Below are 26,210 nucleotides of genomic sequence, written 5' to 3' on the forward strand. Positions count from 1 at the left end.
CGTATTTTCAAATTTACAAGAAGTTTGTTGAAATTCAAGGTAACCATGATGTTCGCCCTTTTTCTGACTCTGACCTTTGTCATAAATGGGTGAAGACTGATGGATTCCACGGATTTGTAAGTCTGTAAATAGAGAATGTACCACCCCATTTGCCATTTACCATTATTGCTTACAATCTTTGCAGACGCAGCTCTGATGGTCTTCTTGCTTCCTTTCTTTTTTGACTTGTTTAGATTGAAACATGGTTTTAAAACTCATTTCGACGCCTCATCTCATCCATGAATGAGACCGAGTTGTCTCGGACGAGTTTTCCTATATGTTTTAGTCATCTCATTCAACAATGAGAAAAATGAACCCTGATTTTAAATCTCAATACGTTTGACTTATCTATCCATAACGTTGGTGGATGATACCGAGATTTATTGTAGGAGTCTGTCTCAATCTTGGACAATATTTAAAATCATGGATGGAAAGTGATTTCTAGTTTATCAAATGGTAATTTGCATGCAAAAAAAAAAAAAAAAAACTGAGTGGTAGGGTTTTGAGAATCGATGTCCAGTTGTATTCCCAAACGAAATGTTATTAATGTGAGTCAATGATTCTAATCCTTGTTGTATCCTTCTACAATGTCAGGAAGGAGGATTAAAGGGCTCCATGTCTGATGTGTTCGATGTGTTGTGTTTGTTTTCAACATAATTGCTTCTACATATCCTAATCATGAAGCTTTATACGTACAACATTATCTTCGAATGAATGATTAATTACGGCAAAATAAGCTTACATGTGATTGATGGGACATCATAAACAATGGTTTTATTTTGAGATTAAAAAAAAAAAAAAAACTAATTTAGCAATTTTTAATTTGAGAGTCTCCAAATAAATCTATTGGGTAATCACTTTCGGTCCAAACAAAAAATAAAGGAAAAATTAGTTAAAAGGACCCTGTGATGGGAGTTCTTTCTAAATATTCCCTAAGCTCTGAGGAATAGTTTAATAATCCATTTAGCAAATTTTTCTTGTCTGAACGGTTCCTCGTTATTGGAAAGATCACCACTTTTTATTTGTTGTTCATGTCAACATATTTATTGTTTGACACCTCTTTTTATTTTTTATCGAATTTAATATTTTTTATTGTTGAATTTGAAAATTTTTAGACAATGTCGACTTGACGTTAGTAAAATCTGCCCATCTACATTTTGTTACTTTTTCAGATAAAAATATGTGAAAAAATCAATTAAAAACTCGAGATAAAACTTGTCTGAATGATTTCAAACTAAAATAAATATTAAAACAAAGAATTTTTTTGAAAAAAACTTTAATTTTTTCACACATCTTCAAAAAGTTTAAGATATCCCTTGAAATTGATTTTTTTCTTTCCTTCTTGAATCCTTTTCAATAAAATTGAAATTTCGAAATCTTGATTAGGATGTTGAAAATCTAATTTTTTGAATGACAATTGTGAGATCAAACTGTTAGGACATTCAATTGTGAGAACTGTGATGAATGGGGATTATTAAAAAAGAAAATTTTACTAAATGAATTATTAAAAGAAACTTAAAACTTGATGACTAATTAAAAAAGAAATCCCTCCACCAAAGTTTATTAAGTAATTTTTTTTAAATAAAAAAAAAAAAAAAACAGTCAAACATGATCGGATGATTTCAACCCTCTTTCCCATCCTATTAATTTATGGGTTTTTGTTAACAAGTGCCCAAGGCACACGTTAGAGTTTCCAAAAATTACTTAATAATCATAGTCACGAAGTAAAATATTAAATAAATAAATTTTAATAATTGAATATTCTGTTTACATGTTTTCTTCGTCACTAACAACTTTTACTGGATTTTTTAATTGTATTTTGTCGCTATTACGTCCATGTACACTCACTTTATTTATATATTTAATTGGTTTCCTAACTAGGCTTTTTTGCCAGCTAAATTAGAATCAGAGATTCCGTCTATAGAATTGCCAGAGAGATTCCGCATCCAAACAAACTAACGACCAAAGGAAAGTCCTAATTGGGGTAAAAATACGTATTTACTCTAATTTACATATAACCCCCTTCTCTAAATATATATTACATATCCTTCTGTTTTGAAATTAATTACTTATTCTTGACCGTTGTAATCTTTGAGAGACTAACTAAAATGACTTTAATACCCTCTTCTTAAGCTCTTTGACCCATGATTTTAAAACTCATCCAAGATCGAGACGTATCGCCCGAGTTAACTCAATATTGGAGTTGAACGAGATTAACTCACAAAATCACTTTTTTGATAGAGATTTAGGACTCATGTTCAATTTTTTTTTTTTAATTTTTTGAATAAGACATCTCAAACGTATCGAAAAACTCATCTGAGTCGACTTGATATCGGACTTAGACGAGACAAGATGTGAAACCAAGTTTTAAAACCATGCTTTGGCCCCTTCCATTCATCGGGATACAACTTTATAATAGGGAAGTCCTTTGGCAAATATATAAAACTTGAGAACATCTCCTCAACGAAATACAATGTTTTAAGATGAAAAATCAAGTATTCCGAAGAGATTGAAGTCAAGGCTATTTCTACCATTGTTCATTAGTCAAGATTAGAAGACTTCAGTCAAGGGATATATATCATGAGTTTGAAGATTAGGGGGTATATCTCAAATATTCAGTGAAAGTCAAAGGTTATTACCTAAATTATCGGTAAAATTATTATTATATATTCTTCCAATCTCCTTCGCGTCAACTTCATTGTAGACCTCTGTTAGCGGAGCGTTTTAGGGGTTTTCTTCGTCTCGATTCGATCTCTAGATAAGGTAAAATTGCTCATCGTCTTTGTGGTTTGAATTTCTTCGATCGTACTTATTTGGTTGGCGATCACTTTGAAATTAAAGGAATCCGATTGAGAAATCGTACGGATCTAGAGTTGTTTAGTTGGTGTAGATGTTTTGATTTCTGATTTAGTTTGCTTGATTTATCTTCTTTCTGAATCGTGTGTTTTGGATTTTCTTTTTTATTTTTCTAGTAAAAAAGTTTTGATTTTGGTAGTCGTTGTTTATTTTAATAATAAAATCCTATTATTCTGTGTTTGATAATAATTTACTGGACATCAAACCATGATTCATCAATCTCATATACCAGTTTGTATTCTTGACTGCAGGGGTGTGGGAGAAATGGCATTTAAGACTTCTACAATTTCTCTTGCTGTGGCAACTTTTGGGATCCTTTCATTCATACTCGGCGTAATTGCTGAAAATAAAAAGGTTAACTTTTTTTTAACTAATTCAGAAGTTATTGCATGTAAAGGGAATCCTGTTTAGAAAATCATGCCAATAGATAGGTTCTCCATGGTATTTTATTTATTTATTTATATTTATTAGGCTTTTAGTATCCATCTAGACTTGGCCTTTTGGATTTAGGAATAGATTTCGTTCGGATGGTGAAATCTTATTGCTTACCATGTGATTTAAATTTTTTATTATGTTATATCTGTTATATCATTGCCTTTTTTGGTTTGAAATTTTTATTCTTTAGGTTTCATCTCCAAACATTTTTGTAGACAATCCTAAAAAAATAAATATGTCCATTAACTTCTAGACACAAAATTTAGGCTTTTCTATTTGTATTTTATTATGATGGTTGGATTTATTAAGTTATATGCAGATTATAGAATTAGGTGAGAACTGTTTGGTAGTATATCTGAACAATAAGGAAAATTATCTCAGCTGTGAAATATAAAATATTTTAGCTTTGATTATATATTCTATGTTTTTCGTTGGTTCTTTATGGTTCCACTCTTCTTGATATACTTTCTCTTTTGTCAGCCTGCATCTGGAACTGCAATTCCCGGAAGAGATATGGTGATTTGCAAATTTCCATCGGATCCTACTATTGCTCTGGGGAGTTTATCTGTTGTAGCTCTCGTTATCTCAACCATTCTTGGTTTGTTTTCTGTATTTTACTCCTACAAAGGAAAATCTGTTCCTAGAGAGGCTTTGTTCCAAAGCACCACTTTGGTCGTGTTCTTTGTGATTGCAATGTAAGTACTTTTGTCTGTATCATCATATTCACTATTCTTTTTGGTAATCTACTTGTGAGCTCTGAATGTTTGAAATGCCATCTTCTTGTTGCATTTGAATTCTATCTTTGCTTTATTTCATTTTTTTGTTTTGTTTTGTAGAAATAGAAATTTGAAATTAATTTCTTTTAAAGTTAAAAGACTAAGACAATGGTTGAGATTGAGTGTTTTTTGCCCCTAGTTAAACATATAGTGTTTTATAATGTTTTTTTTCCTGGTCATTATATGTTTAATTGATTATGCCCATGAATCTAGTCCCACCTGTTTATTTCATCCCTTGGATGTTTTTGATTACCAACTTAAAGACCTGTTTCTGTTATCTAAATAAAGTTATGACATAACCACCACGTAACATGATCCTCCAAATGGGTAATACTAATTTGGTCCCTTAGATGGGCCTTGGCCTGTCTATTGTATTGTCCCAATTTATTGGCATGTGTGCCCCTAGAAAATAAATTGAGCTAGCGCACGTCATTTTTAGCCACCTTTAAGCTTGCAATAGGACTCGGAGTGCTTCAAGCCTTGTAAACTTAAATGATTTGATCTTAAAAGAGAAGATTCACACCCAAGCACCTTCAACCTACCATGACTTTTTGATGTACTACGGTGGTTGGGATGTCTAATTCCTATGGTTATTGGTGAAAATTAATCTCAAGCTGATGATGTTGTAGCTTTTTCTGCTTGTTTGGCTAGAGCGATCCATGTGCATACTGGTGGTTAATCAATTTCGTAGTCATTCTAGAATAGCACTTATTGTGAGTTTGTACACATTTTGTATAGTTCTTTTTTTCCCCTGCATGCGAGTCTATCTGATTCCTTACTTTCACTGAAGTTTGTGCATTGGTGATATCAGGGGTGTTTCTATTTTTGGGGCAGTAATGATGCTTTGGGCCACAATCACTGAAGGTCCTTCACCGCGTCCACAATGTGCATCACACCCTTGACTATGCATGCCCCACAGCCAAGACTGGACTCTTTGGTGGCGCGGCATTTGTGGCCCTTGATGGATCCCTCTTTTGGTTGATCTGCCAAATGTTAACACTCAATGCCAGAGAGGACTACTTGGAGGACGATGTCAAGGGTGAATATGGTGAGGTCCTTGCAACTGATTACGATACAAATGGAAGGGCCAAGGTATAATGTGTGCCGTGGGAGGTTATAAGAATGATCAGACGTGCACTGCCTCAACTCTTATCAGCATACTACTTGTTTAGCTTTTCAGTTTCATGTTTATGTTTTAAATGTGTTAGGATCCCGTCGTTTATCTCAGATTTGTAACTTGTCTTGCATACATGCCAAAGGACATCCTTCGTTCCATTTGCACATTTGGTTTGGTGTTCCCCCCTTTTTTAATTTGTAAATATAGTCGTGCCTTTCCTGTCATCTCTTGTAACATTTCGTTAATTCTGATAAGCTGGAATTTAACGCAGATCATGATCAATGTTTGGTTCCAAATCTGAATTTCGGTATAGTTGTTCTATCCAGCACTAGACAATGTTTCAGTGAAATTCTACAAATCTAATTCCGATCCTCGGTTTTAAAAAAAAAAAAAAAGGGCTCAAGAATACAATTCCCAATCATACATTTAAGGAACACATACATTAGAATTCCTTAAGAATACACTTAGTTATTTCACAATCATGCATTAATGTACACATACATTCCATATAATTGGGTAACAAACTAAACGGTTAAAAAACGAAAATTTGCAAGTTATTGTCTGCCCCTGAATTGAACACTAGTTTTGCATACACATTCTTGCTATCAGATCTACTATGAAAAAAAAAAATCATAAAACTTGGCAATGTTTACTGCTTACATTTTTTTTCCTTGAAAAGACCAAAAATAAATAACTTTCAAGAAAATTGTTTAATCGAAAAGTCCAAAAGAACTATCAGAGTAGGTTCAGGACTTCTGGAGTGCTATGTGATCGATGAATAATAATTAATTTAAAAAAAAAAAAACTTCAAAAAGAATGTGGATTAAGATAGTGACAGAATGCAAGGAATGCTATGGGATGGTAAGGATTCGATGATGGTGGCAATGATGACCTCTCTCTCCCGAATTGTCCCTGACATAAAGGTTTATGCGTTTTAGTGAATCTCAAAGATAGATAAAATTCTCCAATATTTTCCTTTTTTTTTTTTTTGAATAGTGGACTAGCTGATTAATCAGGGAATTGATGAATTAATCATGATTTATCACCTGAATATATGACTTGTAAAATCAGGGTGTAGATTATTAAGTGATAAATATTCCTTTGTAGATGATTTATGAGTTGGAGTTCAATCAATTAGTTATGAAAACTTTATGGCATGAACTTGTCACCAAAACCCAAGATTGAAGATGAAGAATATTTTACTTTTTTTGAGATAAAAATATTAATTTTATTTTTTTACGTGTGTTTGTTAACCAAACTATAGATAGGTGTTTAAATTAGAGAGCTGGTATTCGCACCCCATATTTTACTTATTACACCTCATTTAAAAAACAAATAAAAATAGATTAATGGGTGAAAGTAAGTAAATGTTGGGGTGCCAATGCTTAATCCTAATTGTAAACAAAATGCTGAACTAGTTGTAAGGTTTGTAATGTTGAAGTAATAACTTCAACCAGACTTTTGTAATGGGTTTGTTTTAATCTTTAATAATCTAGGTATGATAAAATAAATGAGAGCTGCTATTGCCACACCAACCTCTACTAATGCCACACCAATTCCTATGTAACTAGATCACCAAATAATTACACGGTGTGGGTGAAATAAGTAAAAGTTGGGGTGCTGATAGCATCTCTCTTAAAATTAAATTACAGAGAGAGATCTTTATTTTCCTATATAATATATACAGTGTAGTTGGTTTCTCCATTATTATTTCTTTAAGAGATCTTTTAAGAGATAGAAAGCAGAAGAAGAAGAAGAAGGGTCATGAGGTTGCAGACACCGAGAGGGTCAGGAACGAATGGGTATATTCAGACCAATAAATTCTTGGTAAAGTCAAAGTCAAAGTCAAAGAAGACAGAAGGAACTAAGAGAATAGAGTACGATGGTCATGTCCAGAAGACGAATAAGGAGAAGATGGTTGAACATGAGAGGAAGCGTCAGATACAGTTGAAGCTTCTGATGCTGGAAGATAAACTGATCGAGCTGGGAATACACAGAAGCTCAGAAGCAACGGAGAAAGCCATTTAATTTTATGTTGGCTGTGCTTTGAGTTTAGAATATAAAAATAAAAATAAAAATGAATACTGTATTTATATTTATTTTATATTTTGTTGAATGAGATGGATCCAATGATGGATTACTGTATTTTTTTTTTTTTGTTTTTCAATTTCAAAGCTTTTTTGAACAACGACGAATGTTCTTATTTATTTGTTGGGAAAATTATTTAAAGTACCCTCCTAGAAGGGTTTCTTTCTGAATAATCCTTATGTTTTGCATGTTAGCTCAAGAGGACATTTAATAAACTTTTTTTTTTTTTACAGGACATTTAATGAACATTTTTCTTTCTTAATGGTCTCTCATATTGTCAAATTCATAATTTTTACTATCAAACTCGACGCTTTTTTAATTTAGTGTCGAGTCGAGTTCATCGATTTTTAAATATAAATTGGTGAACTTGACACTGGTAAAACTCATTTATTTTTAATTTTCGAATTTTTCCGACTAAAATACATGAAAAGATCGACTAAAAATTTAAGATAATGATTTGTTTAAATTATTTCAACCCAAAAGAACCATTTTCAAAATATTCGAAAAAATACTCAAAAATGAGTTCTTCTTCTTTCTTAAATTCTTTATGACAAAATAAAATCTTTGAAATTCGATTGAGATGTTAAAAATTAAAATTTCAATTTTTAGATGAAAACAATGAATTCGAATGGTTAAGGCATTCATTGTGAGAAATGTGGGAGATGAGGTTGACAATTTTTGACATCTCCATTGAGTTCGAACGGTTAGGTCATTCAATCTTGAGAAATGTGGGAGATGAGGGTTAGGTCCTGCCAAGCAACCTTTGAAAAACTTAGGGATCATATAGAAAGAAGTCCTTTCTTGAGAGTTCTTAAAGTAATTTTCTCTTATTTGTTTGTTTATTTTCTTTTAATATTTTAGTTATTAATAAAGATATATATACATAGCCAGTGACTGGTTTTGGCATTGAAGAAATGGGCAATTAGGTCATTTCTCACTAGTATTCGATAGAACACCTAAGATATATAAGATCTCAAATATTGATCAAAGACTAATGATAGGCATATTGACCTTTCTACGCTCCCTAACGTGGCAGTGCATTGAACCATAGATTTTTATCATGTATCTCGGAGAAAAAAATTTATGGTCTATGCATTGTCGCAAAAGCGTCAAGTTTGAGTGTGTCAGTCTATAATGACACTTGACTAAAATTCCACCATTCTTCAGTGAATTTTGTATTTTCGAATGAATTTTAATAATATGATGTCGAATGCCCTTGGCTCCCCTTTCTCTCTCTTACTCATTATGAGAAAAAGAAAATTTTCTGATGTGATCACCTTGTGACAATTAAAAATATGATTCGATGTAATGGAGTTGTAGAGGATAATTATATAAAGGGTTTTTTTTTTTTTTTTTTTTTATGTTTCACTGTTGAATTTTATTTTTGGGTGTTCGATGGTCATCCATTTTCAACACTTTGGATCAAGCTCAAAAAATGGATATTATTTATTAATATGAATATTTTCATGAAATCTAAAAAAATAAACATGTGGGCAGCGTGCAAGAAAAAGAAGTTTTCTCTATTGTTGATGCCATTCGTGCCACACATCAAACTTTGTTGGGCTGTGAGCAAACATCCACCAAGAATTGGAGGACATGTTATTGATTTGAAGTAAAGGAGTGTGTCAAATGCTCATAAAAAATTTGCTAATGTCAAGGTTGGAAAACATAGGTGGTAATGTGGTATCTCAAATATTAACCAATTAAAGGGGGTTCTAATTAACCCAAAAAAATTGAGTGAGGGTCGGGGCAAACAATGGGGTAAATTTAAAATATATCAAACTATTAGTAGTTTCATGTAATATTTTAAAAATGGATGGGGCTATAAGCACCCCCACTACATAGCCAAAGTTTTTGTCTTATATAGGTTATAAGTTTTGGAATGAGCTGATTTTTCATGAAGATGATCTCTATGGTGAGTAAATCATCCTTGCAAAATATCAGGATATTCCGAAATTTCTAACCCCATCAAAAGGAGTTTATAAAAAATGAGTGATTTAGTACCCTTCAACTTGTTTTAATGGAGTTAGAAGTTTCAGAATGGACTGATTTTTGTGGGAAATGATATCTCACTATAAAGATCATCATCACCGAAAATCAGTTCATTCCAAAACTTTTAACTCATATAAGTAAAAAAAAATTGGCTTTGGTGTGGGGCTCCTTTCGTAATAATTGGATTCCTTTAAAAATTCTTGTGGGGGCAAGTGCCCCAATTGCAACCATCGTAAATCCATCTCTGCCCATTTGTTACATCGTAGGAAAACGTTGTGTGACTTTCTTTTATTTTGTTTGGACTTGGGCTTCAAGAGGCAAAACAATATCAAAAATATCTTTTCCGAAGCGAAGTCATCAAAGGAATTTTTTTATTTTTGGGAGAGAAACATGTTTTCTCTATTCTTGATCTTGCTAGAGATCTCTAGGATTGTAAAACTTGAAAGAATAAAGTGATTGGATTTTTTATCTAATCCATGAATGCAGGCACAGTGTCGGACCACGCAAATCATTGTGTTTAGTGAGCGATTTTCTATATTTTTTGCTGCTTTGTTTTTTCATTACTTTTTTTACATCAAATATTGAAGATAAAGAACCCAACATTAGTAAGAGCTCTTACAAATTTTACACCAAATTTATTAGTTGAAAATCTTACTCCAAACCCATTATTGACAAGAATTCTTATAAAAGTTTCCTCGACTTGTAGCTAATTAATCTTTGAAAACAAAATCTGGATTTTGTGAAGCTTTAGTGGTGTGGTTCCTCTTTAATTTTCAAGAATAAGAAGGGGAAAAGCAACACTATTTTTTTTTCTTAATAAGTTTTTTATTATTAGTTTAGAATGTAATTATTACAAGGAGTTGGTTCAATGTGGGGCCAAATTGAAATCAAATTGGCCTAGGTAAATTCCACTAAATTAACAATAACCATAACTTAACCAAACCGACCATAAACCTACTTGAAAACAATCAAACACCATATATTTTAATGAAAATAAATAAATGATAAACATGAAATATTCCATATATTAAGTCTTTAGTCTATATATTAACTGCTAAGCAATAAGCAATATATATATATATATATATATATATATATATATATATATATATATATATATATATATATCAACCATTTTCACCTTCACGCTTCAATCCATAACAAATACATATAGGGTCGTGTTTGGGGGATATTTGCAAGTAACAACTATTTTTACATCCTTCAATGTCATCCATTTTACAAGATCCAAGAACATCTTATGGTACTGTAGAAAACATTGAAGAAATGAACGGTATCCAAGTGATTGTGTAAAAATAATTGTCAGTTTTATATATTTCGGGGATTGAAAATGAAGTTAAATAAATCAAAATTATTTTGATGGTTAGAAAGATAAATTAAGATTTTTTTGTTTTTGTTTTGGTTATACATGAACATATTTAGATACTATTTTGTTAATCTAAAAAAGAAGAACAAATTTTGAGGTGGGGGTCACAAATTCAAATTAGATCGAAATTGAGGATATTTCTGTAATTTTTTTTAGTCTCTAGTAGAGGACCTCGGTCAAGGAATATACTATTATTTTAAAACACATGATATCTCAAATATCTTCTATTAAAAGTTTCACACATAAACTTTTATTTATAACACACCAATCTACATATGTAATTTAAGGTCTGGCGTGTTGCAAGTAAAAGTTGGTGTGACAATAGAATCTGTTATATATATATTCTTAGTCCAGCTTTTGGTCCTCACGTATCTAGTCTCAAGCGGAGAAAAGCTAGGGTTTCATTCATCTTACGCGATTTCAATCTAGAAGTTCCTTGTCGTTGTTATTCGACTGTATTTTAAGGTAATTATTTTGTTTCGTAGAGTTGTTTAATTGGTATAGATGTTTTGATTTGTTTGTCCAATTGTCTTCTCTTATGTTCGTTCTCTTTTCTTTCTGAATCGTATATTTTGATTTGATGATCCGATAAATCATTCTGATTTTGTGTTTATTTTCAAGCTACAAGTTTTAATTTGTACAGTTCCTTAATCTTCAATCTGATTCGATTCGTTCTAGGGTTTGCTGATTTTGTTCTCATAACTCAGCTACCAAATGTATAACGGGATAGGATTGCAGACCCCGAGAGGGTCTGGAACGAATGGTTACATCCAAACCAACAAATTTTTTGTAAAGCCGAAGAGTTTGAAGACAGAAGCAAAGGGATTAGAAGGTGATCAGGGAACTGGTGGTGTGAAGAAGGCCAATAAAGAGATCCTTGAACATGACAGGAAGCGCCAGATTCAGTTGAAGCTTGTGACACTGGAAGATAAATTGATTGAACAGGGATACACAGACGACGAAATATCTGAGAAACTCGATGAATTAAGGAAGTCTTTGGAATCTTCTGATGCATCCGCTGCAGCCAGTGATCCTGGGGGATCTCTAATCACTGAAAACAAGTAATTATTCCGTCACACAATACCCATACTTTTAGTTATCTTGTTTTGTCTATATGTTATTTCATGACCATCTTACCTTCCAATTCATTGGAAAAGGATTTGTGTTTGTATATTAGTATTCTCATTCATTTACATAAAGCCATGGTTTTAAAATCGTCTTGAATGAGCGAGATATTTACTCTTCTTGCACCATGTTGATTTTTGGGCATCAAACTCGGACTCGTTTAACGTCGTTTGGTGCTTTTAAGTTTTTTTATTCGGTGGTGGTTTGCTTCAAAGAAGTGTTTGTTAGAGGGTTTTGTTGTTTAAGATGGAGAGGCGGATTTTTTTTTCACACTTCTTACAGCTGTGTTGACTTGCTACCATAAATGTACTATCTATTTTTTTATTTGGGGGGGGGGGGGGGGCAACAAATGGGATAAAATCGGTGTCTTGTTATGTACTGAGACAATTTGATCTCAATAAATGTTATCTTTAGTTATTAGATGAAGGCTAGAACATAACATTTAATTTTGGGGGTTATAGAAAAAATATAAACGCAGCAGGGGATTGGGGTCTGTGATTCTCCACCTTTATGACCAATCTTTAACTTTGTAGGGTGGAATTAGCATTGATCCGAATCTTTCTTCGTAGAAAGGCGGGTGGAAGGGAGGGAGTGGTTCTCCACCTCTATGAGTGATCTTTAACTTTGTAGGATGGAATTAGCAGTGATTTATAACTTTTTTAGACCCAGTTCAGTTGATTCAAATGAGGCTTTTCCAAGTTTTATGAAAACTCTGTTGGATCAAGCAATCTTTACCCATATACAAAACTGATCCTGCCAGTTTTGAAACTCGTTTTTAATTAGTTTTCACTGTTTTCTGACAGTTGGAGAAGTGATGAGCTGCTTAGTTCCATTAATTGTGCTTTGAGCTTGGAATATCTAAATTTAAAGCTTAAAAAGAATTTAATATTTAAACCCTTTTTTTTTCCTTTTTAAATTTCAACATGAGCATCATTTATATTTGCATTAATTGTTTGCTTGAGATAGATCCCATGATGAGTACTGTTTTCTGCAATTTCATGTATTTTGAACCATGAATGTGTGTGTGTGTTTTTGTTTTCTGCGAAACAGTTCAAAATGTTATTGTTAGTCAAGGTTATCACATGCGCTAGGCTTGCCTAGGTAATGAAGGAACCATGTCCCTGGGCATGTCTTTTGATTAGTCTTTTCTTATTCCTGAATATCTACATGCCTCATTCTTTTATATTTTATTATAGTTTTATGTAATGTTATTGAAAACGGATATTTAACATGTTTTTATAACTGCAAATTCTTTTATTGTATGGGTTTTAGTCTTTTAGAATTTTTTTTAATTATAATTCAGACTTATTAATATTAAATAATGAAGACTGAAATTATGAAAATCTTGAAAGAAAAAAAAAACTTTCATTTCTTTTATTTACTATTGAGTGTTTGTTGTTGTAGATGGTGATGTTAAAGTTGGATTTTCAGTTCCTTGTTGAATAATTCATAGTTCATTTTGGAGAATCTTATGGAGGTAGAAGAAGTTTGTTCATGGTGGGGTTAGATTAGATATTGTTTGTGACGTGAATGGTTACTGTTTCAGATCTTTGAAGTATAGGCCTTAGGTTTCAGTATCATAATAGTTATCATGCTTTTTTATCTTTTGTATGCAAAAGATATTGGTTACTGTATTTAGATTTTTGAAAGATTAGCCTGAGCTTCAGTATCATAATAATTATCATGTTTTGCATCTTTTGGGTGCAAACCTTTATTTTTCTTCTTTCACTTCATCTAATTTGTTCGAATTACTTGGGTGAATTCTCCAGGTTCTCAGATACACAGACACATCAAATTGCAGCTAGAAAGGAGAGACAAATGGAGACATTAAGAGCTGCTCTTGGGATAACAAGAGGTGATGAAACCTCTGAACCTCCAGAACAGAAGCAGCAGGAAAAAGGTCGTGACTTAGAGGCTGATGAAAGTGATGAGGAGAAACCAAGAGAATACCAGAATATTGATGTAGAGGATGAAGAAAAGCTACTAGAGAAAGATGAATATCTCAAAACTGACAAAGATGTTTCAATGAAGGGTTTGAAGAGATTTGAGACTAAGAATGATGGAAAGAGAGATGAAATTGCGGAGTCAAAGCGCCATGAGAAGCAAGATAACAAAAAGAGAAGGTATCAAGGTGATTCTTCTGATTCAGATACCAGTGCAAAACATGTCAATGTATTAAAGAAGAACCTTCGGAAAGGTAGACGAAGCAGTGATTCAGAAGGTGATTCTGATTCTATACATAATAGACACAAGCAAAAAAGTTCGAAGAAGACCAATAAAACAAGAAGGCCCTACAGTGATGATTCTGATTCTGACAGTGATGATGTTGGCAAAAGAGATGCCAAAAAAGATATGAAACTAAATGTTAGAACTCATGGGAGGCATGATTTGGATGAAAACCCACAGAAGCCCAAAATTCCAATGGAGAAGGAGCACATGAAAAGAGGCAGGCGACATGACTCTGATGATGATTTGGTCCTCGATAGTGGGAAAGGAAATGTAAAAAATCGAGCTGAGAAACATAAGGATCTCAGTGGTAGAAGTCGCAAGACAAATCAAGATGACTTGGACCTCAAAGATCGTAGCAAAAGACGGGAGGAAGGTAGCCGAAGGTACAATGTGAATGATGAATCCGAATCTGAATCTGATAGAGAGAGAAAAATTAGCATGGAAAAGAAAAGTAGAAGACATGATTCTGATGAGGATGACTCTGATACCAGTATTGGTCATATAGATGCCAAAAGGAAGGTTGGGAAATACAAAACCTCAAAAAAATACGCAGATTCTTCAACTACTGACAGTGAGAGCAGCAAAAGCAGAAGCGATAACTCTGATTCAGGCAGCAGTGATAGTGATTCAGGCAGCAGTGATAGTGGTTACAGGCGTGTGAAACTTGATAGGATGAAGTCTAGTGGGGAAAAGAAAGGATTTGGATCTAGGAGGGGTGAAAGTGATGATCAAAGAAGAAAAAATCACAATGATAAACGGCAGGAAAGTGGTGGTTTTGATGAAATGAGGAAATTGGATAAAAGTAATCGGGTTGAGTCAAGGAGGGGGGAAGCTAAGGATGAGGGTTATGGCCCTCAAGAAACAAGAGGGAAGAGGAAGCTTGAAGATGGGGCCAGTGAAGAGCAACCAGAGTCAAAGTCGAGAAATCGGAATTTAGAAAGAGATGTAGGGCATAAGGAGCAGCGTGGGAGCAGAGCTGAGTTTGAAGATCGGAAGGTGGCCAATCAGTCAAGTTTAGATAGATCAAGGGAAAAATTGTCGCATCAACGATTTCATGGTGGTGGAGAACATGGAGGTAGTTCTCACACAGTTTTTGAAGAAGAACGTGGAAGCAGAATGTACAGGACGAGTGAGGAAGGGAATAGGAGCAGGCAGGCAGGAAGAGATGAAGATCGTGGAATCAGACAGCAGGGAAGGAATGAAAAGAAAGAACATGGAAGCATAAGGCACGAAAGGAGTGCAGAAGAACGTGAGATCAGAAGGCATGAAATAGATGACAAAGAACATGGTGTCAAAATGTATGAAAGAGGTGAAGAGGAGCATGGAAATGGGAGGAGACGTGTAAGGGATGAAAATAAAGAACATGGAAGCACAAGGCACGCAAAGGTTGCAGAAGAATGTGGTATCAAAAGGCATGAAATATATGATGAGGAACATGGTGTCAAAATGCAGAAAAGAGGTGAAGAAGAACATGGAAATGGGAGGCGTAGAAGGGATGAAAAGAAAGAACATGGAAGCACTAGGCGCGAAAGGGGTGCAGAAGAACGTGGTATCAGAAGGCATGAAATAGGCGATGAGGAACGTGGTGTTGAAACACATGAAAGAGATGAAGATGGGAGGCATGGAAGGGATGAAGAAGAGCGTAGAAGTAGAAGGCGAGGAAGGGATGAAGAAGAAGAAGAGCGTGGAAGAAGAAGGGAGGGAAGAGAGAGAGAGATGGATGCTAAGAGGGGCAGGTATGATAATGATTCTCGATCAAGGAGAAGTAGGTATGAGCACAACAGTGATGATGATCGGCCAAGGCGGAGAGACTGAGTAGCTGTACGCATGCTTGGAACCAGCAATACACTTAGTGAGTTTGTGAAGTTTTTATTTTTTTCAAATCTTACAGTTGGAACTTGTTCAACCTTTTTCCCCTGTTATCTTAGTGTTTTATGTTTATTAGGAACACTGTGCAGATCCTCTGCTACACCCAATCGGGTTTCAAATCCAACTCCTCCTGACATATTACACAACATATCCTGAATATAAAGGAGACTGCCAGTCTGTGAGGACACGTGCCATAAATTATTAAATTGAATTGGGTTTGGAACTCGATGATGCCTAGGACTGTAGGATCCAGATTCTATTGAAGAACTGTATTGTGTTTTTAATCTGAAAACTATGGTTTCCCTTTTAAATAATTCACAGTTTGTTTTTATTATGAAGCTTCTTTGATTAACATAATCTGAATACCATGGGCGTGCAGAGATGATAGTGTTCGACTGTGATGGCAAAGCTGGCAAGCATTCTTTAAGGGATGGAACACTAATCTGGGCATGTGGCAAGGGCACATGAAATCATGAAATGCTTTTTCCATATTTTTTGCATTATGTTTGGTGAACTTGTAAAAGAGGGTGATTACTTTGGTAACTTGTATGTTTGAATTTGTTAGAAGCTATGAATATTTCAGGTTTGTATTTTTGTTTCTATGGAGAAATTGGCTGACATGATATGCTTGCAGTAATTGCTATTTTTGTTTTAGCACTATGGAAGCCTTTGTGTTTTTTTCTAAAAAAATAAATAAATCAACTTTATGTACATTCATACTGTAATAATCAAACCATTGGTAGTTAAAATATAAGTTGCAGGACAGTGAGTCAAAAAAGCTGTGACTGTGAGGAAAGCAAAGCCGCTCTGCATCCTATATTCCCTGTGAGATTTGTGGGGGAAGGGGAACAAAAATGTTTCCACATTAAATTCATGTGGATTCCCTCAGCAGAATAAGTTCTTGTGGGCTGTGGTTCTGCTGAACAGCTCTTTATGGGCAAAATAAAAAATCTTGCTAGAGTCCTTAGGGTAAGGCTTTGACAATTATGATAAAGCTTATCTTTTATATATGATCTCAAGGATTTTAAAGGAGTATAAAAGTAGGATGGAAAATGATACATGGATGTTGGGAGTGAGATTGTGAGAAGTATATGAAACATGTCTTGAATGTTGTATGGTTCTTAATAGAGTTAAATGGATGAAATTGGATTTCATGTTTTCGCATCATTTAATCAAGTTGGATTTCACTTCCACTGCCCCCAACAACTAACCAAAAAATAATTAAAAACCACCCAACATGATCTTGTCATGATTCAGATTCATGCTTCAATGATGTTTGAAGTAATATTCATTTTTTCAGGGGTCCCTAATTGTGATATAATAGTTGTTTTGGGATTCCAATGTGATTGCACTGTACAACCACCATTGTAATCCTGAAAAGGAGTCATGTCAAATTACTGCCAAATAAGTTCATCATTTGAAGCTACAACATAATTTTCACACTAGAGCTGGTTACAAGTAGTATTACATCGTTCACGAGTAGATAAATAAGATCCAAAAATTGTCATTTGAGTAATGGGTACAAATCCAGAAAAAAATAAAACTAGAGGGCCTCCGACTGGTGATGAGCACGACTTCCATGCTATACGCATCATATGCACAGTGCACCTGCTAGACCATAAAAATAAAATGATTTAACCTACCATACAACACATTCCTAATATATAATGAACATAATGCTTAATCCTCAATCAATTACTCGTGGCATTCATGTAGAGACTTTACATTGCTCTTGAACCCACTTGTCGTAATCTTGGAGTAGCTGCTGGAGAAGCAGTGGAACGAGCCTATCCACCAGAGATTGCATGATCCTTTAGGTAACCACAAATCACCACAATTTGAATGAGCTTCATGTAGTAGTTTTAAAAGAAACAAACAGTACAACTGTAGTACCACAATAATTTTTAGATTTAAGAATGTGAAGTTTCGGAGACCAAGACACACTAGTTTTGGACACGTTAGGGGTGAAATTCTGCTCTACCTTTCCAGAAGCAGACTCATATTCCAGTATATAATAATGTAATTAATGCTAATCTTGTTACCAGGAAGGAAAAATAGCAGATAATAATTCATTAGTGAACACCTCATCCCTGAAGAGAATTCAAGAATTTAAACTACTTTATCAAAAAACAAGAAGAAGAAAGAATTTAAACTACTTACAAATTTCCAGGCGTCTCAACAGCAGATATTGGTAGCAAACTAAATGGCTGTGTGTAGATCTGCAGATAACAGAGGTTGATGTAAGCTTTTTTAGTTACTTATGATTACGTGACATAGTTGCCAATTCGAAAAAGTGCCAGGTGGGATGGCACATGCGGCCTGCCAAAGCAAAAAAAAAAAGAAATTTTCTCGAAAAAGTACACCTCTTAGTTATGACATTACAAAGATGTCTCCCCAGTTAGCCATGAAAGACCATAATCAACCGACTGGATATTTTACATCAAAACTTTGAAGATATTAATATAAACCAACATATCCAAGAAATTTTTTTTGGGCTACCTATCTGAGTTCAGCTCCAATTATCTGCTAAATGGGACTTTATATGATCAAGTACTCAAGAAACTCAATCAAAACCTGTTTGAAATTCTCAAAAATTGGTTATTGGTCTCAACCCTAAAAATTTGACTTGTGTTGAACTGAATTTCAACTCCAGATGGATTGAGACCAAATTCTAGGTTGGGATAAAGCTTCAATTCTCAAAACCATCTGATATGGCGGCAATTCTCAAGCTGAGACGCGTAAGGAGAGTGAGAATGACAGAGAAAGTCCAACAACAATGACCAAACTGGAGGAACCATGGATAAGATCTTCTGAAGAAGAGAGGGGGTTAGGAAATCCTCTATTGAGGCTGCAGACAGAAAAACTGCCTCTGGTGGGAGGGCACACCATATTGTGAAGGCATGCAGGCACTGTTGCAGATGCTAAGGAGGTGAAGCTGCTAATGTCCTCAAGTCCTGTATTGTTGGCCGCTTCGACGGGATGCAAAGTGACCTTAATCTTTATGCTTAGGATCATAGTACAAGCATTGGGAAGACTTACGGTTAAGGAGCTGGAAGTAGAAATGGACGAAACTTTTGTGGTAGGATAAGGTGAAATTTCAATTATTCATCAACTATTTTCAGGTAATGCTCTTTTCTTTGTGGGGAAGTTGAGCATCTAAAAGGAATAAAATCATCACCCTCCATTCATCTATTCAGATGCAGTCTTCATTGCATTGAGGTGATTTCCAATATATGCATAATTTCAAAGAGCAGGATTATTGAGAGTTTCAAGAGACAGTTGGCATCTAGGAGAGCACCTTATCTTAATTCTAATGTCTATGGCAATCAGACTGGAAAGTTTGATGACGAACTTCATTTGGAATGGAACAGATTGAGTGGGATAGTAATAAGGTAAATACTGAGATCTTAGTGATTGGAGGGGAATATAAAATGTGAGGGATGAATTCAAATATATATATATATATATCTATGGGAAGCGTTCGGAGGCCCTAGAGAGAGCCAAACATTGTGCCAAACATTTTTCTATATATGGGCTAGAAGTTTCAGAAATGGCTGATTTTTTGTGAGGATGATCTCTATGGTGAGGAGATCATTCTCACAAAAAATCAGTCCATTATTAAACTTCTAACCCCCCATCAAAAGAGGTTTACAAATAATTGACGGTCCAAGATTCTTCAACTTGTAAACTTGGGTTAGAAGTTTCAGAATGGGATGATGTTTTGTGAAGATGATCTCCTTATCATAGAGATCATCCTCACAAAAAGCCAGGCCATTCCAAAACTTCTAACCCATATATCCAGTTTTAAGGCCTCCGAACGCTCCCCTATATATCCAGTTTAAACTTTGCAAGGGGAATCGGTTCTATTTTGGAGGATGTGTAGTGTGGCAAGTCTTCCTTGAAGGTCCCTTTTCCCTCTTTGTTTTCTGTTCCAATAAGATGGGTTGTTTAGTCGGAGATTGTTGGGAGATGGGAAAGGAGGGATGTTCTTTAGACATGGGCTTCATAAGAAATCTTAATGACTGGAAGATTGTTTCTCCAATCTTATTGCTCTATTAAAAGATTCCTCGGTCTCAGCAGTGGATGAGAATTCAGAGTATAGAAATTGGATAAAAGGGTTGCTTATAAACCCATCTTTTGATAATTTTGTTTTTAGGTGGACTCCATCATCCACAATCCCACCTAATTTTGTACAATTCTTAGAGAGGACAGTCTAAATCCTAAGCTCCACAGCAAAATTTCATCCACTAATCATGCATCTTGATTTCATTTGGGCATTTAATGAAAATAACTAACAACTACATGTAACAGAATTTTAAAAGTTTTAGGGAGAAGACAAATAACCTCAAGAGAGAGATTCAATTTCACATCAACATCCAAAAATTGGTCAGAACCATTTGTTTTCCATGTTATGTGATTTCGCAAAAATGCTGCAAAATGAAAGCAAAGATTGGAAAGTAATTTATTGCATATAATTCCACAATGTTTACTGAGTTCCAGTGTCCTTCAAACTCAATGCTCAAGCCCAAAAAATTCTATATATCTGGTAGAAGCTACCAAACCACCTGGATCTATTTTAAATTAGAACGTGACAAGATGCCTATTTGTTATGCACATGAACCAAGAATTGGCAACTTCATTTGAAAATTTTTATCGCACAAATTGTAACTCCATAACAATTCATGAAAAATTCTTATACGGTTCTTCAAGTCTCAACCACCCATGAATGCACGACACTTGTTATACTGAAGTTAATAAAGTAAAATTTGGAATAGAGGTTGATGTGATTTAAGCCAAACTGAGAACATTTCATTCCTATAGCCAAAACTTTATTCTACAAAGAGATATATGGCTCGGTTAAGAAATTACAAGTCCTTGTATAGTTCCAAAATTGCACCTGAAAAATGATCATTTTGGCGTTCTATGGCTTCTGAACCCTCGAACTGTATGAATAAACAGAAGGAAAGAATATTAGAACAGATCCCTTAAACAACCATGGACTTTCTTACAAATAAAACTCAACTTCAAGATTCAAAATACCAAACTTTATGGTTAAACATGATGCAAGTGCTTGAGATATGAAAGCAACAACAAGTTTGTGCAATATATAATAAATATAGGCACGCATGAATATATGGATCAATCCGAGTTGTTCTGTGTATTATTTGTAAGAACAGACCTCTTAAAAGACAAATTTTAGATGATTATACAAAAAAATCTCTTCCAAACAAACATCTCCTTCATAATACGAAATATCAAACATGAATACCAGTGTTTGAGGTATGAAAAAAAAAAAAAGTTTGTACCATATATAATAAACACACGTGCATATTTTAAATTCTGTAGTGCTTGTGTGTTTAATCAGTAATGGTTATACAAGAAAACATAAGAGGTTAGATAAGTCAGTTGCCTATGCACATTGTTTTATCTTTTATATAGCACTTAGGCAACGATGCTGCATGATCACATGAAAATTAGTCCTCCAAGGTGCCAGATATGCCTTTGAAGACGCAATCTGAATAGGCGGCCTAATGAATAGCTTGGGATGAAATTGGTTCCCCTCGACCACAAAATGCGGAGGGAAATAATGTTGACATTTTTATTGGAACACACCAACGGCTGTCCTGGTAACTTAAATAAGGCAATTGGGTGGTGGTGGGGGGGATTTAAATAAGCAAAACACCCTTAGCCGTTGGTGTGGCCCAATGAAGTGTGTGAGCTTCGTACATAAGATAGTTGTGTTGTTAACATCCCTACTCTTGTAGATACTTAACAAAGTATATAGAGTACTATGTAAGAATGATGCAACTTGTGTCTAGGACGAGGGTAATAAACTCACCTTGCAAGACAACATCTCAACTGTGCAATCTTCACTTGTTGGTGTTACTTGTAAGTCTAACAAAGGGGCCACTTCAAAGTCCAAAAGTTTGAGTTTTGGTAGGGTGCACCTGCATACAAATCTTGTCAAAAGTTGAGAAAATGTCTCTCAATATTGTAATGTCCACTTCCTTTCTGCAACTTTGGTGTGTACAAATTCTCCCTATTGACATTCTTAACTAATCTGTTTAGCGCAAAAAGGTCTGGTACAATATTCATCAATAGGAGAGAATTCCATTGAAAAAGAGGAGGGGTGGGTGGTTACAATGAAATATATCTCCTTCATACAAAAAGGCCTATGGGAAAAATAAGTGCTTGGGCTATATTTCATAATGTCTAAATTCATTATAAGATCTCTAATAGGCCTGGCACGTTGACCATGCCATCATGACTTTTTCTAGTGCTCTGCCTTAAAGATAATCATAATAATATTAAAAAAAACAACTTCAAATTGATTTAGATATTGAAGCTGGAAATAGAAAGCATTTATATTAATATATTATTTAGAGCAACTCCAACCCACGTCTCTACATTTAGAAAAGATGCTCACCTCCGAACCAATTTGAACTCCAACCAATCCCTTCTCTAAAACACTATTCATTTGCTTGAAAAAGTTGAAAAGTGAGGGACTAAAAATGGTATTTAAAACATTTTCATGATAAGAGAAGGTTATTTTTGACATTTATGGAAAAAAAAAAAGAGGGATAAAATTGGTATTAAAATAAGGTGAATAGTGAGTTGGAGACATGAACAATAGATCTCTATATTTAGAGACGTGAACGGTGTTTTAGAGGGGCTTTCTCTATTTTAGAGACCGGTTGGAGTTGCTCTTAGAAAGAATAGAAGAGAGATTTATTGTAGTAGGCATCAAAAAGAGAGGAAGGACAAGGACCTATAAGTGTTAGAATCCATGGACTGAAAGCTTTGCAAGGCCTTTGTGTTCAAAATTGCTTCAACTCCTGATGGATGACAAAGAAATTCACTAATTGGGTACATCCTCCCATAGCCTTCCTCATAATTTGGCAACTTAATCGTTTCCTTCCGTCTAGCAGATAAATTTGCAATCTTTGCATTTGAGTTAGCCAATTCAGCTTTGGGTACTTGGATTACTCCAGTTCTTCTCCTGAATGTTAATTATAGAACCGTCGATGATGAAAAATGGAATCATCAACAAATATAAGAAACGAAGACAAACTAAGAACAAATCTACGGTTTTTAACTTTTAATTTAGTCTAAGCATTTTTATCAGAACCCATTCATTATTAGATTTCAAATGTCTGATTATGGGATCAGAAAATTGAAATACCAACATTAGAAATTAAAAAAACAAAGAAAAAAAAAGAGTATGGAAGACCTTTACATAAAATGGGTGTTCCCATAAGTTGTCGTAGTCTGTTTAACTAATGTCGTTTATATTATTGTAAATTTGACAAATTATGGGTTTCTAACAAGAAGTACCATTGTTTTAGATAGAAGGAGAAAAGAAGAAGATAATATTAGATATAGAAAGTGTTGCAGATGAACCTTATTCTGGAAAAAGCAAGGGAAGGAAAAGTGGGAGTGAGTGGTCCTTGGCATTTAGTCCTTATTAGTGGTTCAACTGCATAAATTGCTGTTTAGAAACAGAAAAACAGTAGACCCTTTATACATATCTTATCAACAGACACAAAGCTAAGGAAATAACAGGATTCAGCTTAAAATCAAGTAAGTAAATTGGTGGGAACAACTTACCTCTTTTACTTGGATTGATGGGTGATTGAGAGTGGAAAGAAGAAGATGAGTTGGAGAAAGATCTCTCTAATCTGCAATTCATTGAGATTTATATATCTTTCACCACACACACAAACACACAGAGATGGCGATACATAATCCAAACTGAACTTTAATGAAAAGTTCATTTAATAAAATAAAATAAAAAAGACTTGGAACTTGATCTTTGTAAAGAGGACACGTGTCTTTTGTGTCATCTTCTTACCTCCTTAAACAGACCCCATTTTGTTTGTTAAGACACAGATGGGACTTACTAGTAAAAACCACATGTTTTGTTTCCTCATGTTTCCTAGGGATGAGTACCCCATCCCTTCCTAATGATATATTTTGAGAAATTCCATTGTCACACCAACTTTTACTTTCAACACAATTCTTTTAAGGTTTTAATATTTCTCAAGGGGCGGCTATTTGTAGACATCGAAATGCCTCAATGCACCACTTAAGTGACTTTTGTTTTAAAAAAATTAAATTACCATTTTACCTTTTTCATTTTTATTTATTGCACCCACCATCACCTACCAAACAAAAACTTAAAATCCACTTCCTCCTCGTCCTTCTTCTTCTTTCTTTCTTCTTTCCTTTTTTTTTTTTTTTTATATTCATCTTCTTTTGAGTTTTATGAGAAATTGAATCGATGGAGATTTTTTTTTTTTCAAATAATCTTATTTTTTTAAATTTATTCTGTATTTAGTCATCAAGAAAGATAGAAAATCATTGTTAAAATCTTAAAAAAATAATTTTGAATCGAAAAACTTGAAGATTTTTTGATAGTTTTATTCGATAGGTTAGTTGCATAGTAATACCAATGATATAGTTAAGCTATATAAATAGTACAAAAAATGCAACCAAGCAATTATAAAGATTGCGGGAGAAAATTTCCAAACAATTTAAATGCTTGGATTTTACTTGTTTTTCAATATGCATGGCATTATGTCATTGTTTCATTAGCTTAGCATATATTTTTTTGTAACAAACATCTTTGTTCTTGGATATTGGATATGGACAAGTTAAAATATAAGACCATGGTGGAGTAATGATTGTTTTTTTCAATATAAAATATGTTTGTTTTATTAAAAAAATATTAATTCTTAAATATAAAAGAGACTTTTTTACAGGGAAATTTAATCTTACCTTACTATAAAATTGGTCACAAAATGCAAGATAAGGTTTGTCCCCCTTGATTTTTATTGACTTAGTTAAACCATTAAAAAAAATGACGTTCTTTAAATAAGAGAGTGAAATTATTGTAATACCCTTATTTAATAACTGATGCAACCTCATAGAAATGTGTAACCTCAATTTGGCTTCTTTCCCAAGAGTTTAGATCTAGCATAGTGTCTACGTGGTAAGATTTGTTAATTTTTAAAACACATTGGGCTCTTGAACCAATCATGCACGCAGCCCTATGTGTCTCTTTTCCTTATTGAAGTTTTAGATCTAAGAGTTTTTTTTCCCAACCTTGAAGTCGTCGTTAATGTTGGCATCACCTCCAACTGAAAATCAAACGGGTCAATCTCCAATTAAAGTTTTAGATCTAAGGGTTTTCTCCTCCCAATCTTGAAGTCGTTGTTAATGTTGGCATCACTTCCAATTGAGAATCAAACCCTTGTTACAAAGAAATCAAATGAGTCGATTTCCAATTAACAAACTGTGGAGATTCCATCTAATATCCGCAATAAATCCACTCGAATAAAGCAAAAGAAGAAGAAGAAGAAGAAGAGAGAGAGAGAGACTTGCATCGCTCTACAAAGGGATAACCAATATGCTTCAAGAATACATACCTGACTTCAAAATAATAGGATTCTTTTGTTTTATTTGATAATGCAAGATCTTACAAGAACAATTAAGGATGGGTACTTAATTTGTGTATGAAGGAAACCCTAGGTTCATCTCTAAAGAAGTTGAAGTGAGGGTAAAGAAAATGAAGTCCAAATCGATGGATTACATTTGTTTGATCTAACGATAGTAAATGTTTTAAATTTTTATTTCTTTCACTTAAAACACATGTGAATCGAGGGCAATTTGATAATTGCACATACCTGAGGGTATTTGAGTCATTTTTCAATCTCAATTAACATAGAACTGTTTTTGTTAACGGTTTGACCAAGTCAACATAAGTTAAGGGGGGCATACCTAATTTCGCATTTCATGTGGGGGAGGGGGGGGGGGGGTATAGGGGGTAAGACTAAATTTCCCTTTTTTATAATAGGTTAGTAAAACAAATAAAATATACAACAATAAAATTGATATTTAAGTGTAGAGTCGGGTTCAAGAACCAATAAAATAGCTAAAGTGCTTTGTCTTGTATGGGCTAAAAGTTTCAGAATGAGCTGATTTTTTGTGAGGATGATTTCTATGATGAGTAGATCATCCTTAAAATAAAATAAAAACATAGTTTATTCTGAAACTTATAACCCCAATTTACAAATTGAAGAATTGTGGACCCATCATTTTAATGTTAAGTTGTAAACAACTTTTGATGAGATTTTAGAAGTTTCGGAATATATTAATTTTTTGTGAAGGTGATCTTCTCACCATAAGGATCATCCTCACAAAAAAAATCTGCACATTTTGAAACTTTTAGACATATAGGACAAAACTCTGATTCCATTTTGACTCCCTAAATTTTGACTATCAAATATTACCTTGAGTA

At 34.0% G+C, this 26,210-nt stretch overlaps 3 protein-coding genes across 9 annotated transcripts; 2 read left to right on the forward strand and 1 right to left on the reverse strand.

Moving 5' to 3' along the window:
- Positions 1-2,647: 2,647 nt before the first annotated feature.
- On the forward strand, positions 2,648-5,519 carry LOC147397624 (keratin-associated protein (DUF1218)). The gene is given in 5 exon segments (XM_086449469.1): positions 2,648-2,802; positions 3,147-3,249; positions 3,811-4,025; positions 4,918-4,969; positions 4,971-5,519. Coding segments are annotated over 4 exon segments (591 nt in total). The 5' UTR covers positions 2,648-2,802; positions 3,147-3,159; the 3' UTR covers positions 5,205-5,519.
- Positions 5,520-11,032: 5,513 nt separating this feature from the next.
- Positions 11,033-16,533, forward strand: LOC147397625 (pre-mRNA-splicing factor). Of its 4 annotated transcripts, none has more exons than XM_086449472.1 (4): positions 11,033-11,152; positions 11,366-11,748; positions 13,582-15,893; positions 16,290-16,533. In XM_086449472.1, exons 2-3 carry the CDS (start codon positions 11,402-11,404, stop codon positions 15,854-15,856), a joined length of 2,622 nt encoding a protein of 873 aa, XP_086305598.1. In that variant the 5' UTR covers positions 11,033-11,152; positions 11,366-11,401; the 3' UTR covers positions 15,857-15,893; positions 16,290-16,533. The 4 variants fall into 4 exon arrangements, with proteins under 4 accessions (XP_086305598.1, XP_086305600.1, XP_086305601.1 ...); XM_086449474.1 differs by lacking the exon at positions 16,290-16,533 and adding an exon at positions 15,987-16,135; XM_086449475.1 differs by lacking the exon at positions 16,290-16,533 and adding an exon at positions 16,000-16,135.
- Positions 16,534-17,326: 793 nt separating this feature from the next.
- Positions 17,327-23,776, reverse strand: LOC147397626 (DUF1997 family protein, putative (DUF1997)). 4 transcript variants are annotated; one of them, XM_086449479.1, is made up of 9 exons: positions 23,519-23,776; positions 23,312-23,387; positions 22,680-22,910; positions 21,750-21,858; positions 20,808-20,853; positions 20,255-20,340; positions 18,071-18,129; positions 17,636-17,721; positions 17,327-17,521 (listed from the first exon to the last, which is right to left on the reverse strand). In XM_086449479.1, exons 1-9 carry the CDS (start codon positions 23,598-23,600, stop codon positions 17,502-17,504), a joined length of 795 nt encoding a protein of 264 aa, XP_086305605.1. In that variant the 5' UTR covers positions 23,601-23,776; the 3' UTR covers positions 17,327-17,501. The 4 variants fall into 4 exon arrangements, with proteins under 4 accessions (XP_086305605.1, XP_086305602.1, XP_086305604.1 ...); XM_086449476.1 differs by having other exon boundaries at positions 23,312-23,399; positions 23,519-23,772; XM_086449478.1 differs by having other exon boundaries at positions 17,327-17,518; positions 17,610-17,721; positions 23,312-23,399; positions 23,519-23,772.
- Between the last annotated feature and the right edge of the window lie 2,434 nt (positions 23,777-26,210).

The sequence above is a fragment of the Akebia trifoliata genome, chromosome 8 (assembly GCF_017979445.1).
Source record: "Akebia trifoliata isolate Shusen 1 chromosome 8, ASM1797944v1, whole genome shotgun sequence".
NCBI classification, from domain to species: Eukaryota; Viridiplantae; Streptophyta; class Magnoliopsida; order Ranunculales; family Lardizabalaceae; genus Akebia; species Akebia trifoliata.